General features: G+C 45.5%; 1 protein-coding gene across 1 annotated transcript; it reads right to left on the reverse strand.

Annotated features, from left to right (window-relative positions):
* Positions 1–645: 645 nt before the first annotated feature.
* LOC101919812 (cytochrome c oxidase assembly protein COX20, mitochondrial) lies at positions 646–4,610 on the reverse strand. The gene is made up of 4 exons (XM_055811072.1): positions 4,398–4,610; positions 2,177–2,291; positions 1,980–2,043; positions 646–1,400 (listed from the first exon to the last, which is right to left on the reverse strand). The coding sequence occupies exons 1-4, from the start codon at positions 4,428–4,430 to the stop codon at positions 1,259–1,261; spliced, it is 354 nt and encodes a 117-aa protein (XP_055667047.1). The 5' UTR covers positions 4,431–4,610; the 3' UTR covers positions 646–1,258.
* Positions 4,611–20,516: the final 15,906 nt, after the last annotated feature.

Consider the following 20,516-nt stretch of genomic DNA (forward strand, 5'->3'; position numbering starts at 1 on the left):
GGAAACAGAGTGTACAGGTTTGTTTTCCTCTTGTAAGAGGCTAATCCACAGGGGGTAAAAGTTTAATTATCTCAGTGTAAATAACATGTTTGTTTAATGCTTTCAAGTGTATTTCCAAATTAAATAAGTAGAGCAACGCGGCTGTTTACAACTGGATTCCCAAACCTCCCCACACCAACCTGAGTTAACAACAGATCACAAACTCCCTCAGACAAAGTATAAGGTGGGGGGAAAGGACTATTTTTGCTCAGTGAATGCCTGACCAAAAAGTGCTTACAGCATAATACACTATAAATCATTTTGTGAAAACAATAAATACATTGTGTCACTGATGTAAACAGAAGCAAGGAATGTTACACCCATCACTCATCTTTTTACCAATATGCAATTAGACCTAACACTGTATTTCCAAGTAAGATGGTTTCCTTAAAAAAAGTACCACTATATAATTTCAACTGAACGTGTACCGTGAAATATACAAGTAGAATATGCCTTTTTTGATTTAAAACCCCACAAAACCTACTGACCATCAGTACTTACAAAAAATACTAAAAAAAATTATTACTCCACCAATTGTAAAGCAATGCCCTAAACAGAAGCGCAAGATTTTTAATCGAGTAAAAAGATTAGTTACATACCTTAGACTGCTTCTGAAATTTGGTTTTATTCTTGGTTTCACACAGAACAAAGATGGAAATCCTTCAACTTCACAGTGTATACACATTATCTGAAGTTATTTTGCAGCTGAAATCTCACAAAGGCTACTGATATCACCCATCTTGCACAAACAAAGAATTCACCTACTGTTCAAATATTCCTGGTTTTACAAACAGCACAATTAACAGTAGCACTGAAGGATCCATTTACTCAAGACAACAGCTGATAAAAATACTTCTCTGTATTTGAATGAGATCTAATTAGAACTTTGCTAAAACGAACCATTCAGTTTATAATGGAAGTTAACACAGTCCCAAAACACTGTCATTAATCCTCCGAGTGCCTGCAATACACCCCATCGGTTCCCAAATGTGTGGTAGGAGGTCATTTCTCACTGTGTACATAGTCATACACATACATGAAAAAAAGGCAAGCTTGTACACCGACTTCACAGATTTGCTATGAATTTCTTGCTTGGATTTGCTAGGAAAACCAGCATGATTTATCAGGTTCAGGCACCTCACCCATTCACAGGGAAGACTGCCATTCTTGGACCACCTTCTCCCACGGCTGTATTAGCCCACAATTCCTCCATAGCAGGCTATGAATCACTTCTTTCATTGCCAGTTTGTTTTCTTTCTGGATCAAGAGAACTGCCTTCAAATAAAATTTTGTTTCTCATTCCTTCTTTAAGCACTCTTTGGCGGATCCTCTGTTGGGCCAAATTGTACCTGCAGTAAAACCTAGAGGAGGGGATGAAAAGAAAACATAATTCCCTGCTTAATACGTGACAAATCAGAGTTACTCAGCCAGCTGAAAAGTTGAAACCACATATAATAACGGTAGTAAAAGTCATTATGAAATGATGCACCATGAAAATACTTGGCTAACTGCTATTTCTTTAAGGCAAACATTACGCAGCCACTGAGGAGCAAGATATACAAGCCCAATGGAAAATGCTAATTTCTGCAATATGGAAATTAATTTAATGACCTTGTAGTATGCTGCCTTTATAATTAGGACAGAAGGATGGCATATGTGAAGGAAAAAAGAAAGAATTAAGAAAGACTGAAGTAACTGGGTGGCTTGACCTCTTAGGATTCAAGAAACAATAGCAAGGTTTTTTAAAAAAATAACAAAAATTCAAAGACATTGAACTCTCTTCCTTTAAAAAAATAAATATTTGGGGGAGAAGGAAGAGGATGCTTTGCCAGGCAAGATTTGTATGGAGTTTCTAAAACACTGTGAAAGGTCACACGGGGATCATGTTGTACAAAGCAGCCAACATAGGTCTGTGAAAATTCAAGAAGAGTTTTACATACCAGTATCCTAACATTGTGCAAATAAAGCCACCAACTGCAAAGTCACAAGATCTTCTAACTCTACCTGAAAGAAAAACAAAAATCCTCAGAAAAAACCTTGGATGACTTCCCATTATTAACAAAACCTAACAGCACATACAAATCAATTTTTCCTTGCAGAAATATATATCTAAAAACTAGAAGGAGTAAGTACTTACTGGTTGCTAAAAAATGTCCAAGACCCACAACTAAAGATCCCAGGGATCCATAGAGCACTGACTCTCGTGCACATGGGACACTTTTGACATCAAGAAATCCTAGGAGTTTAAAGGACTGTAAGAAAAAAACCACACCATAGATTTAAAAAATTGCTTTTGTAGAAGTCTACGATACCAACTCCACAGTAAAACTGACTCGTTGTCTGAGGAGTCAGAAATAATCACTTGAGGATTTCCTACTTCCAGGGTTATATCTGAGGAAAAGGGAACATACACAGCTGCGTCAGGAATAGTTTCCAAAGAGTTAACTATTGATTTAGGCAACATCATTTTGTACAAACCTGTTGATCCATCCTTTCTATTGAATATTACAAAGGAACGATTTCATTTTTTCCTTTACATTCCCCCAAAAAGGAATGGAGAAAACCTTTAAGAATCCAGGATCTTTATTCAAAGCCAACAGACATCACAACAAACAGGCAAGGTTACAATCAATTATGCCATCAGTTATGCCACATAATTTTAGTACCTGAAAAGGCAAATGTGCTTGGGGAAAAAAAAAAGCAAAGTTACTGGAGATTGTTCAAGTAGCAGAGAACCTTATACTGAACACTGAATAAAAACATTTATAAACCAGTAATTTTTAGCCTAATCCTACGTATAGGCAGGGGCTGTACACAGAAATTCTTCTATATACAACAGATAAGGTTTAAACGAACCTACCAGTAAAAATTATTTGAACTATTTCACACACTGTCGCACATCTGTGACCTACCCTAGCTAGCATCTATCAGTTTTCTATTTTCTATTTAAATATTTCTATTTAATTTTCAAATGGAAATTACATGTGGCATTCATAAACCCAAATGTGAACTGACAAACATGTTTTGCATTTCAGAGGTGCCTACGCTGGCTCCAGCATCATCTAAGCCTTCTAACTTGGAATACAACTCTTATTTCCCACCTGACACATCCTTGCAAATGCACCTTGGTGCCACAAGCAGGAGTGAGAAACTACGTACAGAAAAGCCTCAAGATAACATTGGTCAGGGTTAATGTGGCTACACTGTAGTAACATCTGCACATCTTTCTGCTATTAATTCGCTAGGGCATGAAAATTCATCTACATTCTATCGTGTTTAAACCCTTAGACCATTAAATACCACATGTGCAACTGTGCCAACTGAATTCTTGTGTAAGATGCTTTTAAAATGGTTTTGGTTTTTCTTGGTAAAGCTACGTACTTGGACAAAGTATATTTTGAAGATGAAGTATTATAGTTAACTATCTGTGGAGGGCTGACGGCTCTGTGAGACACTGTGAGAGGTCTGACTGGTAATGGGGATGGCAAGCATCTGACAACAGCTGGATTTGTATGCACGCACGGAAATCCCCATCAATAATTTTATCCATGTTCCCTATGGACACCCATCAGCTGTTTCCACATAATCCCCGCGTACAAGTGAGACAAACAGGATTTGGTCTAATCTCCTAATGAGTAATTTCAAGTACTCTCATATGGAAGAAGTCATGCGATATGTTGCTGTTGTTGGCTAAGAAGGTATCCCTGCCACATCCATGCAGCATGAGGCAGCCTTTTAAAATAGTATTTCACCTGTTGCTATACTTGAAATCACTGATTGCGACGCTAACTGCTGCCGTGACATAGGCTCAAGCGCCATGGCAGTGTTTCAGCCTGGAGAAAGCCTTGAGGAGGGTCTGTGGGGAAACATGTGCACACGCACCCCCCTTCACTTGGCCCTGCGTGGGTTTCTGTGTGCTCTTCCCGTTATTTCCTCTGGAGAAGAAAAACCCTGCGGGGCTTCAAGACTGGTGTGCGAGAGCCCCTGTTCTCCTCAGCGCTGCTGGCGCCACCGACACGCGTGGGCGCGGGGAGCTCCTCCTCCTCCTCCTCGTCTTCCTCCTCCCAGCGCCCGGCAGCGCTTCAGCGGGGCGCTCAAGGAAACCTTCAAACGCGTGGAGACCCCCACGCACGGCCACCCCCCTGCGCCTGGGGGGCTCCAGACCCGGCCCCGCCGCCTCCCGCCGCCCGAGCTCCCTCAGCCGCCCGCCCGCCCGCAGCCGGCCCGGCCTGAGGGGCTGCTGGCGGGGCATAGGGGCAGCGCTCCGTAGAGGAGGGAGGGCTACGGCCACGTTCGGGGCGAGAAGGGCCCTCGCCGCACTGCCCCCCCGCCCAGTACATCCATCCAGCCTCCGTTACCTTCCTCGGCTCAGAGTCGCCCTCGCCCGCCATGACGCGACAGCGCCTTTCCCGGCCCGCGCCCCCTCCCCCGCCGCGCACCAGCGAGGCCGGACTACGGCCGCGTAGAGAAGGCACGGGGAGCGGCCGCTCTAGCCGCCCCGGCCCGCCCCATCTCTATGGTGCCCGCGGGGCGGGGAGGGAGGGGGACGGCCGAGCGTGCCGGCGCCATTTTAGGTCTAGCGCTGAGATTCCAGCAAAATCCTTTGTTCAGTGAAATGGGTCACGGAGCAGGGCGCGCGCACGCACGCACGCACGCCGGGGCGGGAGGGGGAGGGGGGATGAGGAGGAGGAGGCGGGAGCGGGCGGGCGCTGGCGCTCAGCCCGGCCACCCCCCCCGCCGCTCCGGGCGGGCCCCTGTCTGGCCCAGGCCCCGCCGTGCGTGGGGGGCTGTTTTCTGTGGGGGGGCTTTGGGGGGCAGCCCCGGCACCCTGAGAGGCTGGTGCCGTGTCACTCGTGTCCTTTATGCGTGGGGGCCACAGGCGGCCTGCACAGGCCTCCCTGCTGGTTTCAGGCCGCAGCGCCCCGCCGCGGGACGCAGAGAAGGTTAAAAGCAGCTCCCTGCGCTGTGGTGTGCCATAAATCCCCGAAGAGAGGCCCTGCCTGGTGGCCTAGGCCCCGGCCAGTCTGAGCTGAGTTATTAAAAGCTAAAAGAGTAATAACACGGCTAGGAGACGTAAATGTGCTCAGTGAGTAGCCCTCAGTGGCAGAGGGAGGTGGTAGGTCCTTCCCTGGGGGTTGGCAGCCAGAGCTGCACGGCGTGGCAGGTGGGGTCTCCAGGAAGGTGCTGGAATGGGGTGAAGAAAAGGGCAGGTGCAGCTGGGAGAGGGCGTCCTGGTGGCAGGGAGAAGGAGACAGAGGAAGAATGATTTCAAAAGCAAGTGCCCTTGAGGATGGTTCGGGGCGGGATGTCTGCAACTAAATTAGAGAAAACCCTAGTGGGTTTGTTACCGAAATCTCGGAATGAAGAACTTACCGACACCAATGTGATGTAGATAAGCAGACGCTTCTTTATTGATGGCCGGGTGCGTAAGTGAGGCCTCTCACGATCAACGCACACCATGGTTCAAAATCATGCACCTTATATAGAACTTATTCATGCATATTCATTAAATATTCATGCAGAATCATGATATTTCCCGAAAATCATTAACATACTCTCCTCCCATATCCAATTCTGCGCAGTAAAGGTTAGAAAGGTCTAGAAATGGGTCTGGGGTATTATCCGGGTGGGTGGTACTTGAGTCAGTGGTCGCGATACCCCCTGCCGGAATTACCTTTCACTTAAGGTAACTGTTTCTTGACAGGTAACTATGAGTTGCTTCACTTGACTCTACCCAGTTCACATTAATTCCCATTTTGACATTTTAGTACATTCTCCTAGGTTACATATAAACAATCATCTTGAATCTTAAGTCCGTTATCTAAGTTCTAAACATTCCTACTAGGTGATTCTGACCAATTCCTCCGGCCTTGGTACGGGGTTATACAGAGGATTTCATAGCAGCTATAGCTGTACAAATAGAAGTTTCATTAAAATATTTCTTATAACTCTATATTCCTATTAAAATAACTGTGTAAAATCAAATGTGGTTAATTAATTCTAACTTATTAGCAAATCTGTGACAGGTTCAGTGAGGATAAGTCCTGTGCTAAATCAGGTAGACATCCTGAAAACGGTCCCTGAGACACGTAATTGTACCTGTAGTGATATCTAAAGAGGTAAATAGTGCTAAGTAGCATAGGACAGAGTTTTATAGTTCTGCAAGATACTGTAACAATAATTTTGCTGCAGGAAAACAAGTGCCTACCTGCTGAGTAGTTAAATTTAGAAACTTTTCTCTCTTAGCAGTGAAGTGTAACAGGGATGAGAAATGCTCTTTGGTTTAAAAAATGGTATGTCTCAAAACAGGGTTACTTTCCTAGGGGAAATGAGATCTCTCCAGACCTTGCTAAATATTATTTTTGTATGAGGTGTGATTTTTTTAACCCTGTGGTCTTTTTCACAAAACAAAATTTAGGCCTATCTTGGGTTTTTTTTCTGTCATTATGTGTTTTCAGGATGTTGGAAACAATCTGCTTTTACACATAATCAATTTTCATGTATCATGAGTTGAAAAGTGCTACTGTACATTTACAGAAGCTATTTTAAATTTCTGTTGGATTAGAAACAAGTCTCAATCCTTCCAACAGTCCCAATCTAGCACCATTTTATCATCTTTGTGGACTTTGCAGGCAATGCTCAGAATTCGTGGAACACTGATTTATTATGTTTACTACCCATTTTTAAAAGATCAGTGAACATTGCTTGAACTGTGAGTAGTTTAGCCTGTTTAATATATATTATATATGTAGTGCTGCAAACGCAGGATGTTTGCTATAATACGTGAAACCCAAAATTATTGGCATGATCTTTCTGTGGAAAATTTTGTAATGTCTCTTCTTATCTTAGTTGGCCCCCAAAAATGTAATAGCATTTTATTAAGCAATGATAAACTTTGATGACTATAGTGAGAAATCCCAAGAGCATACTGATATGCCTGCCATTAACAAGGCCACAGTGGTGAAAAGTAGACACTGCTTTTACTGCCGATGAGGTGGCTTGGCCTGCAGAAGTTTGTGTTTTTAAGGAGAAGAATGGAAAGATCTTTTTTTGCTTTGAAACAGGAAATTGATTTTAGAATGAAGGTGCTGGAGAGCAGAGCACACAAACTGAGCATCTTCTGGCTGGTAGTCAAGAATAGGCTAAGGAGAAGTGTGTGGTTTTCCCTACGTGTCAGTTATCCCTTTTCCAAATACCTGATCCATACAAATTACACAGAAATAGCCATTGACAATAAATGTATCATTCTAATTTTTTCGTCTTCTCTTTGGTACTCATTGATCTGCTTTATTGCTGCACCTCACAGTTCTGCTTCATCTGTTTTAGCAGTTGCTCTAAAGGTAGTAACTGTTACCCTTGGAGGAATTGGAAGCATGCAGAGGGCTGCTTGGCAGTGCTTGGGAGCAGTGCAGACACTTGAGCTGGAGCCTCCTTAGCTTAAAAGCAGAGGGGCCACTGGCGCAACACTTTAGGATAGCCTGAAGTGTGTGGCTGGCTTTCCTTCATGGCCTGTAGGGACCTGAGATGTTGGGGTGTTGGGGGGCTTGGGGCGATGTCCTCAGGCTCTTGAGGAGGGCAGGGCTCTTGAAGCAGGGGCCTCGTACTTCTGCTTTTCTCCCGATGTGTTTTGAAAGCTCTGGACGTAGGATGTTCTTTTTCACATGCAGGATTTGAATAAAAATGCAGATAACTAATTCTAGCTAGCTAAAATGCAGGTTTTAGCCTGGTAGCTGATGAAGTGGGATGAGGCTCTGCGGGCATGCGGTACTGTTCCATGTATGAGGGTGGTAGTACAGGGAATGCGCCTGCTGCCTTGCCAGCATGATTTGCTACAAGGGCTGGACCAACCTTTGATTAAACCCTTGGTACAGCTGGCCCAGCAGAGGCACATCTTGGAGCATCTCTGTTGTATCCTATCAGTGTGTCCTACAGGGAAGGTGGCTGAGCAAGAGCCCTGGCCTACGTGCCTTCGGCCATTGACAGGGACACTGCGCTGTTTCTGGAAGCTGGGCACCTTGTGTATACCTTTGGGATTGCTGCCTTGGTTTTCTGATGCTAAAGGACATGACTGATACAGAAAGATCTTTCCGTAATGACATTATCTGGAGCTGCAGACCCTTGGAGAAGCTGCCTATGCACGCTTAGTTTTCCCCATCGCAAAGTGGTGACTGACACTCGCTCTCAGTGGTTTGAACTTTCCCTATATTTATGCAGTCCTTGTTTTTATTAGTGGTGATCCAAAAGGTGTAGCATCCTTCAATGGGAAGCTGCATGCCTGTCCACTCCATCCTGAAATTGCCAGCTTGGGAACGGTTTGGATTGGTCTTTGGCAGCAATCCTTTTTCTGTCCCATCCCCCTTCACCTCCGTGTTTAAAGGTCAGGCCAGGCAAAAAACTCTTGTCAGTCCAGCAGTGAGAAAGAGGTGACCGCGTACAGGACATGGAGCAGTGGGCAAAAGGCACTCGCGTCACAACAGTGCAGACGGGAACCTGGCTGGCTGGCTGACTTGTCCAGTGCTTATTTCCTTCATCACACAGAGCACTTTCATGAGGAATCTGAACCTATGTGCAAGGATCTCATCACTTGTGAAACAGTTCAGGCTGTACTCCCTAGGAGGAGCAAGCCATCACACAAACGTGGAATTTCCTACCTTTAGCAGTTACTCCTAGACCACGTAGCTTTGTGGAGAAGCAAGGACCTGAAAAAGGTGTGACAGCCTGTCCTAAGAAATACATTTAACAGGCAGTATGGATGATAACCACTTCAGATTGATGGCTACCATAGAATTTCCAGATAATAAGCCTTCAGTGAGATGAATTAATCTCTGCAGGGGTTGCGTGCTCTGCCCGGGTAGGTTGTGAAGGCAGTCCTGGTCTGTCTGTAGCAGTTGTTACTGGCAAGTAGGGGCTGCTCTGCCTGTCAGTATCGAACCACTCTCAGCTTTGCCTTTCAGCTTAAAATGTTCCAGACTGGGCTCCCAGCACCAGCAGCAGTCCCAGCCTTCCTCTTCTTTGCTGGGCCATCCTGCCTTCTCCTTTGTACCACCAGCTCTGCCACCTGATGCAGCTGAAAAGTAACGCTACACAAGAAGCTGTTTCCCGGCCAGTGTGAGGGGAGAAATGCTGATCTTTCGAGAGCAGTGCAGAGTGAGATCAAGTGCTGCAAGAAATTGCTCTGCTGAAGGTGTTGTTTGCTAGGTACCAGGCTGTTAGGTTCCTGGGCTAGTAGTTGAGGCATGGCGCAAGACAAATTTTGGAGATGTCCACAGAGTATTTTTTATCTGTCTTCATGGTCACCCTGAAGCTACTTAAATAGCAGCCCAGCAATTGCTTGTGGTGATCATGTGCTGTTGCGTAAGCTGTGAAAGCAAGGGGGACACAGAATTGCCAGGAGGAAGATGGTTATTCCACACATGTCCTCAAGTTGTCATGAGGGTGTTTGTCCTCCAGGAGAGGAACATTGTGTTACTGGATGCAGGTGTGTAGGAATTACATATTTTGATAGTTTTGCGGCGTTAAATGGTTATTTTGATGGCTTCAGAGACTGCGCAGTAGGTTATGTCTGAGTAAGCACCCTTGTGGGGCCGGGGCAGGCAGGAGTGTGTGCAGGCTGCTGTTGCCAAGGCAGTCAGCAAGCACGCTTGTGCAACTGAATAAAAAAAAATTACTTTTTTTCCCCCCAAGCATTAATGCTAATGCAAATTAAATTTCAACTGCAAGACAGTTTTATTCTAGGTTTGCTTCGCTGATGGTTTCTGTGGGCTGACTTTTGCCTAACTTATTCCTAACTGCCTGTACAAATGATCGTTTCAGCTGGAAAATGTAAGAGATGTTAATTCAACATACTCTTCTAAAAGCTGAGGGAACAAGGGCAGGCTTCTAACGGCTTTATTTCTTCTGCCAGATCTTTAAATCTGTTTATCTTAGTCAGGCACTTGATTCAAAAAGGAAGAGGGGTTTGTCTTAAAAAAAAGAGGCTTTGTCTTAAAAAAAGAGGCTATGAAACATAAGGGTTTATAATTGTAGCTATTCTGTTAAATGTAGAGCTACATTTAGAATTTCCTAACTTATTAGCAGCAATTGGACTTAACATGCTTCTAACTAAAAATAGAACAGTTTTTCTTAATGTACTGAAATTTTTGATATATTACAAATTACTTGTATTTTATCTTTAAAGTGTGTCTTAAATGTGTAAGTGGCAAATACTGACAGATAACTATGCTTTCTTGTACATCACTGTAATTCACTTCAAGCAGATGATGGTAGTATTTATTTCTGCCATTTTTGGGTCCACTTTTTAAGTTGCAACTATGTAAGAGGTAGAACTTGTTTTCTGTAACAGAGGACATGAGGAGATTCATGCTGTTTCTGAAACAAGTCTGAATAATAATGGCCTAGAAACCATGGGGTTAGAGAAACACGAGTGTGGAGGGGAGCTCTTCTCTTGCCTCAAAGCTACTTTACTTAGGCCTGTTTCATTCCTAACATGTTTATCTTTGTTTTAAAACTTCCCCTTCCATTTCATGTCTTAATTTTTCAAAATACAGTAGCTGTCCTGAGGTTTCTATCATGAACGGTGTGGAGGACAGTTATGAACTCTGAGCCTTGAGTTCCATGTATGTCATATGAATGTGTCAGGCTTTATTAATTCCTGGGGGAAAACGGGAGACCAGAATGAGTAAGATATTTGTATGGTAATTGTTTCTTTTGGGATATGGTTTCTGAGAATTCGTAATGAACCAAAGAGGGTTGCGTCAATAAGAAATTTAGACATAAGCTGTTTAAACACGCACACGACAGAACTAGAAAATTCATTGGAGGGGAGGGGAAATAACATCTCTTGAAGGCTTTTAAATGGTCAGGTGCCCTCTCATGCCCTCAGCACAGGTTGCTGGGGGCTGCAAGGGTATTCTGAGGAAGTATCATGGTGTGCTTCTTATGTCCTTATGCTTTTTCCTATATACCCAACACTAGCTAGATTAACTTTTTGCATTACTTGCTGTGGCTCTTGCATTTTTACCAAGATTAGGCTAAAGCCCAGAGAAAGGAAAGAAATATTAATATTTCTTTAATGTACTATGATCTGGACAACTGGTTCATTTTTACCACAGACAGTGATAGAATATAATGATGTCACTGAACTGAAGGGTAAAAGAGAAGTGGTGTGCCAGGAGCCACTTTGATGATGTGTTTTGCATGCAGTGTGCCGTTAAAGTAGAATTGCAATTAGCAGCATAACAGGGAAAGAAGAGTCACATTGAAGGAGCAGAGCATATCAGCGTAGACACCCCAAGCAGGCAGCTGGAGAGGATGTTCAGAAATGATGCCATGTATCCACTAGAAAGAAAGTATGGGGCATCAGGTAGATCTCATTATATCTTGGGGGTTTTTGGGGTTTTTTCTTCCTTTTTTTTTTCTTTCTTCTTTTTTTGGGGGGGAGCAGGAGGTTAAGGGGCTGGGGTTTTTATTTTAATTTTATAATCAAGTACTGAACACTTTAGAGTAGGTTTTGCTGACTTATCCCCACCTCACTTTGTCTGGTGACACGACTGTCCACTAGCACCCTGCCAGATGCAAGGTGTGAGGTAACAGTATACTCCTAAGACAGCTGCTGTCCAAAATACATGGAAAGCTTCAGACAAGTCAGGGTGTGTTTTTTTGTCATGCTGCAAAGGCTGGTTTCAGTATGTTAGGGCAGGATCTCCTGTGCAAAATAGTGCACCTTTGGCAAGGGGCAAGGGAAAGAAAGCTTTTGGTTTCAGAAGGATCTCGTAACAGCCAGTCTGCAAGGCTGAGATTTGAGAGATCAAAGTCAAGCACAGCATACTATTTCAAATCGGTTCTTCCAGATTTGCAGGCACCTCAGGTGTCCTGCTTTGGTGTCCAGATCTGTTGGCAAGGATTCAAGGTTTTTCCTGTTTGTGACAGGGATGACTTCATGTCTTGCACACTGAGAGTGTTAATTTAACATATAAATATTTCTGTACCTGGTGTGGTTTCTGCTGCTTTCTGAGAAGGATCAGATATCAAAAATACTTCGTGTCTTGTTGCTTGTGTTTTCAAATCCAGTATTTTTTGCTCTTTTCCTGGTGCCACACTGTGACCTGGCCTGAAGGCTGAGTCCGCCTGTTGGTAACTGGCTACCGAGGGCTACAACCTTCTGTCATAGCTGGGTTTTGGAGGATCCTAGTTTCTCCCTAAAACATCAGGTGCTGGGCTAAAGTCACGTACATCTATGAATTAACTCTATAGAGCACCTGTTGCAAGACAGCCAGCAGAATTTGGTGGGGGGCAGAAGCTGAGCTCTGTTGTTTTGGAAGATAGTAGGGCAGCTGGAGCTCTCTGGGCTGCTGGGGGAATTGTTCCCGGGTGGACCAGGGGGATTTGTGTGCACCTTCTGCACTGAACTGTTTGTTAATTATTGTCCCCCTCCGTGTGCCCAGTGGTGCTGCTGAGGAAACCTTCAGGAGTCTCCCTTAGTGGCGAACCCACTGCTGTTATCCTCACCAGTGAGACAGCTAGCTGCTCCCTGAATTCAATTTCTGGCCTCCTGGGCATGGGCATCTCTTTGGTGGCTACTGGTCTATGCAGAAAGGTTTCTTTATTGATGCTGGTAATCCTATTGTCCCATACATTTTCCCATTCTGATAGTTGTATTTTGCCAGTTTGTCAGACTTGTGCCTTCTTGGTACCTCTGTGGGAGCAAGAGCAGAGACTAAACCTGTGCTTAATTACCTCACTTGTAAACTGTTTAAAATTCTTAGAGAGCTGGATATAATTGGTGTCTAATAGATTAGATTTTCTGGTCTGCTAAAGCTAAAATAGCCTAACACAAGCCAGAGGTAGCTGGTGAGCTATTCTTCAGTCCTGGGGAAGTCGGTGTTGGCAGGAAGCTTCAACGACAAGCTTCATGGGCCTGGTGCTTCAGAGAGGGGCCATTTCTGAGGTGAGGAAGGGAAAGGAGTGCTTATTTTGATGAACAGTCCTTTAGAGTGCTAACTTGGGCTTACTCAAGTATAATTCTCAATAATAGTGTCAGTTCCATCTGATTCCCACCTCGTCCTTGCGCTCGGGAGCGATAACGTATGTTCCCGTATTTTATGGTTTCCTTTTTACGTTTGTTTACCTCCTGTGAGGGTACTTTAAAGTCATCGATCAAGATGATCGTTGCGATACAGCAGTTTTTTCTTAAATTCCACATCTTTTTTAAGTGCTTGTAATGAATATTAAGAGAACTAATGCTGTTCCAAGGGTTTGGGGTTTGCGTTTTTTCCCAACCTAACTTCGGGCAAGCCTCAGATTTATTTGTAACATATTAGAGGTCTCCGTAAAATCTTATCTATAACTGGCATAATTATCTGCTCAGAAGAGAAAGACCAATCTTGTCTTGTGGCAAAAGAGCAATGCCTAAGAACTTCAGGCATTACGCTGTTATTTTTAAGTCAAATCATGGAACAATCCCCAAACCCTCACTGTTTAATTTATTAGGTCTTTCTCCAAAGAATGCAGAGCTGCTGTGCACTCAGAGGAGTAGAATTTAAGCATTTTGATTTTATTTAAAGCTCAGTAACCATCAGCTCCTTAGTTACTAGGGGTGTGTCTGCTAAGAGCAGTCTGTCACCTGTCACTGGGCTTGTGAGTGACTGTGATTTCAGATCCAGAGTTAAGACAGGTAATTAATGAAATCGTGCAGGCTTCAGTTGAGAAAAGTGCTAATTTTTGATATTGTTATCCACAAGAGTGCTGCTTTTTCAGTTAATTTCACATTCTTATGCAATTTCAATCTATAGTTACGAAGAATGACATATGGACCAATTTTAGCTCATTTGCAGAGGTGTCTGAATGTCCCTACAAACTGTCCAGAATCTGTGAATGTATATAAATGCTGGTTAAACTTATTTTTTTTCATAATTAATACAGCTTAGTTCCTGGAAACTTTCTAGAATCCATTTTGTTGCACATACACTGATATTTCACCAAAACACTAAGCTCCCTATTTCCTTAAAGCTTACTTATAACTTCAAATTTACTGAGGTTATTAGTTTGATTTGGGGGGAAAAAAAGAGGCCAGAGTACAGACACTGAATTTTTACAAGTGCTAAAACATCATGTAATCAGTGAAGAATAGCATCATTAAATAAAACAACAAAACCTGTTTTCTTGTCCAGAAAGATAGGAAATTGTTATTGGGCCTCTAGCCCAACAACAACGAAGTTACCATATTTAATGGCACTATAAACTCAGGAAAAATAGGGCTGGAAGGGATCCCAAGGTGTCACTTTGTCCAAAATTGCGTAGGAAATAGGAACTAGATGAAAACCGCACACAAATCCTTTCTGCCTTTAGCATCCTTCTTGCAATGTAACACCTTCAGGTCGTCATTGCGAATGAATGCTTCCACAAAATACTGATGTGAAGGGAACATTAAATGTCAGGTATTTAATTTTTAGTACCTGTATATTATCCTGTTGGTGCAGCCTGCTTTTGCATCCAGTGAACACGCCTGATCAGAGTAAATCAAACATCGGGGAGGGCTGGGATTTGGAGAGACAGGTACCTTACCCTGTATGTCTTCTGTCGGGAGTCAGGCTGGTCGGGACTGCCCGCATGGAGTGGGAGCCTGAGCAGTCTTGAGCGAAATAGTTGGCAGAGCCCCAAGAAGTGACATCTCTTTTGGGTTTTAGAGCCACGGTAGAGCAGCTGTCACTGTGTTCCCTTCTCTCCTGGGGAGGTGCTGCTGGTTGCTGTGTTGGTCTCCCCTCTGCCTTCCAAGCCCAGTATTTGCTACAGCTTTTGTAGATTCCTGGGAGATCCTGGTGCTAGCGGAGCTATGGCCACCTGTGCTGCATTTGCCTCTGGCCTTACCGTGTGCAGTGTGGAAGCTGAACATGTATTTGGCTGTCTCCCCGCAAAAGGGTGGCCCCTGGACAACAAGCAGAGTGCCAACCTTCCCGACAGCCTCTGAATTGCCCTGGCGAGGAAGCAAGACTCTTCCTTCCCCGGTTGGCTTGGGACCCACCATCCCGTCCTCACGGGCTCTGTGTCCTTTTGGGCTTTCCTTGTGTCACCACCTGGCTGGGGGCTTTGACAACCATCCCGAGAGCCCTGAGGACCATCCCATGTTTCTCCAGAGCTCTGGGTAACCTGCTCTCGCTAGCTTTGAGTGTGCTAGCCTGTTAGAGGGAAGGAGGTAGCCACGATGACTTGTGTATTCCACCTTGTAGAAAGCAGTGGTGGAAGACTGCGTTTGTGTTGCTTTGTGAAGAGATGACAGGAAAGGGGAAGGAGCTGGTGTGTGATTTGCTTAAGTGCTCCTTTAAAAGGAGTTGGTGGGAAGTGGGGTGGTTGGAGGGAAGCTTGGTAAAGGCTCTGCAGGCAACAGCCACAGATGGGAAATTTGATAAAAGTTAGGGAGGTCAGAGGTGGAGCTGGTGGCTCCTGTCCTGGAGGGTTTGAAGGAATCTTCTCAGCAAGAAACGTCCTCCACCCCCTCCGTGATCAAAAGCTTTCTGTCTTTGCCCCGTTTCAGCTCTCTGGAGAGATCACCTATCCTTCCACTGACAGCTTCACGACCATACATGCCCCATGCTCCCTCCCCAGCAGGGTCCCGATAGGCAGACCTCCTCTGTCCCAGAAACTCTCTCTCCTGCAGGGAAAAGCACTGAGTCATGCCGCTATCTTTCTTCACCTTTGTCTTCCGTGGGCAGGTTATGGGCAGCTGGTCATCCAGGGCCAGGAGAGGCCATCACCAACCCTTGGGCCGTGTCCTCTGCGCCCTTCCAGGTCCCCCAAAGAACACAAATACTAGGAAAGTGGGCAGCTCTAGGCAAAGATAAGACATGTAGTTACAGAAACAGGTCAGCGAAAATGTCCAAACACCACAAAGGCTTCTTGTTGCCACCATGCTGTTCTCACTCCATCCCAGCAGTGCTGAGCACCCCCTACACATCTCCTCATTGACCTGCCATGGTTGGAAGGTAGTACACCATTGCTAAGTTGAGCAGATCAGAAATACTCTGAAATTTCACTGCCTTTTTGAAGGTCCCTTCCTGCTTCAGAAACTATTTTAAAACCATATTCGGAATTTCCCAGGCTGCTTGCCAGCAGATACCGACCAAGGATGTTCCATCTGGGGGAAAATTCTTCCAGTTATTGGAAGCAAAGGTGTTCTCACCTACGTGTTGCCCTCAGACAGAGGAAGTGAATGCATGAGTCAGGTTAAAAAAAAAGTAAAATGCCTCTATTGTTTTATCACTCGTCAGGATACGCGGATTTCATATGTGTCATTTGCTTGACTCGCCTGCAGCAGTTCTGGGTGTGTATACCTGCCAGTCCCAGCCTCTTCTCACATTGCTGGGGATGCTCAAGTCATCACAGCTATAGGGCGGCAGAGGCACGGCAGCATCAGTGAACTGGAAGAAAACTTTGGTGTTGCAAGAGAAAGCTACAGAGAAAGTTCGGTGGTGCTGTCAGAAGGCCCTGCTATTGTGATTCGGGGTGCAGTTCAGTTATCGCTGTGGGATTAAATTGCATTTTGTCAATGTCCCAGACAATTTCCAGTTAGCAAGTTGCACTAGATGCTCTTTACGAGGCGGGGGTGTGTGTGTGTGATTTTCCTGTACTTTGTGTGCCACTATTGGAAAAGAACACTGGGAACCAATTCTGAAACTCATTGTCTCCACTCCCATATGACTGTGGGTCAAGCAAATTCTAGACTGAAAATTCGTTTGCAAGTTGATGCATATGGCTGAACAGAAGTAAGAGAGACCAGCTGTGAGCAATCTGGGAGTCAAACATGAGCATTCCTTTCCTGATCTGAAGGTTTGACTCTGAGGGGCAACTAGAGGCTTTGACAGCAAAGAAGAATGTAGGGACTGGCGCCCTGAGCAGCCAGCGTTGCTGCCTCTGCTGGGGTGGGCCCCCCACGTGCCCAGCTGTCCTTACGCTGCTCTTCTCCACTTTTCTTCGTGTGGCTGTCCAAGGCTTTACTCAGCGGGTCCTTACAAGGCAGGTAGACTCTCCTCTAGGGTTTCCTTGAGTCCCTCTCGTCTTCTGTCCAGGCTCCTGCCTTGTCTTCTCAACATCAGCTTAACTTCTGACCAAACTTCCTCCTTAAATCCTTGATTTGATGCAAAACCTGGCTTCTCTGATTGCTGTCCAAGACCTTTATTTACTATGGGACTCATCTCCTGGCTCTGTTCTGGCCCTAACCATTTAGGCAGCACCCTGGCACTGTATTTTTCCTAGCAGCTCCCAAGTGCTAAGCCATGGCTGGGCCAGCTGGAGCACGAAGCCGTGTACTTTGCAAGCTCATCAGGAAATGAGCTGATCCCTCAGGGAACGTAACCCATGTGGGCGAGAGGGTTTCAGAGGAAGGAGGTGGAGTACTCTGAGACAAATTATTCATCCAGGAAGAAAGGTGGTAGGCTGGAAAGCTGATTTCCTCACATCACCCTCTACCTTCCCTGGCAAGGCTCCGAAGAGCATCTGAGCCTCTTCTGACATGAGCTGGGAGGAAGGGTGAGAAGGAAATCTGTGAAAGGCTGCCTGATGGAGAGCTTACTCAATCCTGCCAATCCTGTCCATGCCAAACAAGTTCCTTTCAACTACGTGTGTGTCCTTATTCCCATTACAGTACTAAATCAGCTGGAAAAGCACCTTGTGTTTGGCTGGCTGAACCGAGAGAGACCCAGCGCCGCTCTGTAGGCAGCTGGACTGTGCCCTGACTGCCCGGCAGCTTCAGCCTGAAGAACCCAAGCCACAGCTCCCCTCTGCACATTTAATCACTGCCTTGTATGTCATATAATGCATCCTTCTTTTGCTGTCTCATTTATGGAGTGACCATCATGTTCCTTTCAGCTAATTAATCACTTTATTGATAGGCTAAGTGTACACGTAAATTCAAGTCATTGGCAATACCATGTGTCTGTTCACTCTGCATCTTCAAATGCCACAGTGAGGCTCCTGAGCTACACGTTTCTTCCACGAAATACCGTATCTGTCTTCTGAGGGGCTTTGTTTCTCCTTTGATGGACTATAGACCATCACGTTCTGCTGCTTAATTTAACATCTAATTGCTTGTTAGTTGTACTGTAAAGTCCTTTATGACTTTGTTACATGGTTGCAGTAATTAGTGTTTATATTCCCGAGGCCTGCGTAGCAGCGCTTTAATGCTGCATAAGGAGATGAAACACTCTGCAACAGTACAGATTGCTCCCAGGATTTTTAATTTTACATCCTCAAGTTTTGTAGAGCCTTCCTGTGAGAGTCTCTCAGAAACGGGGTCATGGGTAATCCAGTATAGTCATTTTGAGTGGATTTCACAGCAGAGATGCAGAAGTATATTTATGGGAGGCCTCTGAGATCGTGGAGCTTTCACTGCACCGAGGAACACGGGGACTTTTCAAGAACGATCACTTGTTCGTTATCGCTACGACCGGCTGTCATTTGCAGGGCGTGAACAAAAGTGTTTGATTTGATTGCCTTCAGCATTTCTGTATTCTTGACTACATTTTTGTGCAATGTTGGACCAACTTCCAGAAACATCCAAATTCATGCTAAAAATGAATTCCACCCTGCTAACATCTGTTTCCAGATCTTTTCTCTGATCTGCCTGATTATTATCCAGTGGGGAGACTTCCCACTGAAGTTCTTCCAGTGAAGCGATTCCCTGCAGGTGCTCACACTGTGTTGGGTTGACCAGGCACAGGGCACGGTCCACACATCTGGGCTGCCGCTGTCCTGGTTTCAGCTGGGACGGGGGTTAAACCACGACAGCCGCCTTTCCAGGAGCCGCGAGTGGCTGCGGTGGCGGTGGGCACAGCTTGTCCTCACACCACCCGTCCTGAGCCTTGGCCCCAGGCCTCCGCCGTGCTACCCAGCCTGGGCTGTGGCATTTCTCTCATCAGGCTAAAATGCCTTTCTATTCTGGTGGACTCTTTCCAAATGAAACTTGATCGAGGAATTAATAGTATGGAGGGAGAGTTAAGCTTTTTAAGTTTTGCATGGGTTTCTGCCAATGATTCCACCAAAGGCCGGCTCGCTTTCTTGCTGCAGAGCTTTGTGAGGCGTGACTTTGGTTTATTCAATAATACATGTATTTCTGAGAGCAGCTTACATAAAAGCTGGCTCATCCAGACTTTGTCTTCATACAAGGCTGATTTTTGACCACTCGGTGGCCATGTCATATGTGAGAGCAGACACTGAACGAGGTGTCCCCGTTCAGGATGTGGGTAAGAGGGACAGGCAGCCTAGCAGTGACCACCCGTGTCTCTAACCCACCATTGCTGCCTTTACCCTTTCCATTCAAGGCGCATCGTCTTCTTGCAGCCTCTTGGAGATCTTGCCACATGATCATCCATTGCTGCTACTTCTGCAGGCTTGCCTTTCGTAGAGCAAACGATAGATTTCGGCCCTCAGAGATGGCAACAGCGCGGCCTCTTGTACCCACCTGTACGGAGCTAGTGGGACCTGGAAGTCCCTGCTCCTTCCTCCTCCTCCTCTCCCCTGCCTGGGGCTTGGCAGGCGACGCAGCACGCGCTGCCCGCAGCTTGCCTTGGGGGTACCTGCAACTTCTCTGGAACTGTTTTTACGCAGGGCAATACAGCGACGAGTCCCTTTACTCTCATTAGAGCAAACCCAATCTGTTAGCTTTAATCTGGGAAGTCATTTTCATAACATGATTTCTGCAGCAGCCAGTTTCTATGGGAACTAAGAAATGACTCGCGGTGCATACAGGACAGACCGCTGACCTGCTTGTCCTTCCCTGGCCCATGCAGCTGGGCTTCCCTCCACTGTCACGGGCACCGCACTGCTTATTGCTGTCAGATGGACAGGCCTGGGCTCGGAGGCTTCAGATTGTTCCAGCAGCACCCACCGAGGGCAGCGCCTTTCTGGGCTGTCAGCCGTCCCCCTCAGCCTGCCTCAGGGCAGCTGGTCCTGCAGCCGGGGGAGGAGGGCAGAGGGAGGAAGGGTGCTGAGATGTCTTCACCCCCTCCCACCACTGTGATGTTCCCAGGCCCTAGCAGCAATGGAAGGATTTGTGCTTTGCTTTGAATGTACGTGTGCCCCTTCCTTTTTGGACTCTACGTGACATGTTTTGCTCACTCCTCTATTCCACTGCTCCTAGCATACTCCTATAGGTTAAACAAGTATATTTAGAATACCAGTCCTACATGTGTTGCACTTAATTTACAAATATTCTTGGAATTCTTCCTAACTCCCACCAGAAATATCTGCTCTGGTTAAGTCTCGTCAGCTTGCCTGCTGGCATTTCCAGGTTAAGGTTCCGTTACCAGATTCTCTTTAAATGCACCAGGAGCAAACGCACCGTTGCACTTTTTGAGGCCAGCTTTGAAGAGCGAAGCTGTTTGAGCAGCGTAAGCATCAGCCTGTGCCTGTGGTGTGTCCTCGTTGAGATGTCCTGCCTGGAAAGTGCTCTTTTCCAGCCACAGACCGGGAAGGGATCGGCAAGAAGA

The sequence above is a fragment of the Falco peregrinus genome, chromosome 7, assembly GCF_023634155.1.
Source record: "Falco peregrinus isolate bFalPer1 chromosome 7, bFalPer1.pri, whole genome shotgun sequence".
Taxonomy (NCBI): Eukaryota; Metazoa; Chordata; class Aves; order Falconiformes; family Falconidae; genus Falco; species Falco peregrinus.

What these genes read in the sequence shown, in the direction of transcription:
- LOC101919812 (XM_055811072.1), bottom strand. Translation starts at nt 4,430, where the DNA reads ATGGCGGGCGAGGGCGACTCTGAGCCGAGGAAG. An exon ending in GCGACTCTGAGCCGAGGAAG is followed by an intron (nt 2,292 to 4,397) that starts GTAACGGAGGCT and finishes TTTTTCTTACAG; the next exon opens with TCCTTTAAACTCCTAGGATT. An exon ending in TGCACAATGTTAGGATACTG is followed by an intron (nt 1,401 to 1,979) that starts GTATGTAAAACT and finishes CCCCTCCTCTAG; the next exon opens with GTTTTACTGCAGGTACAATT.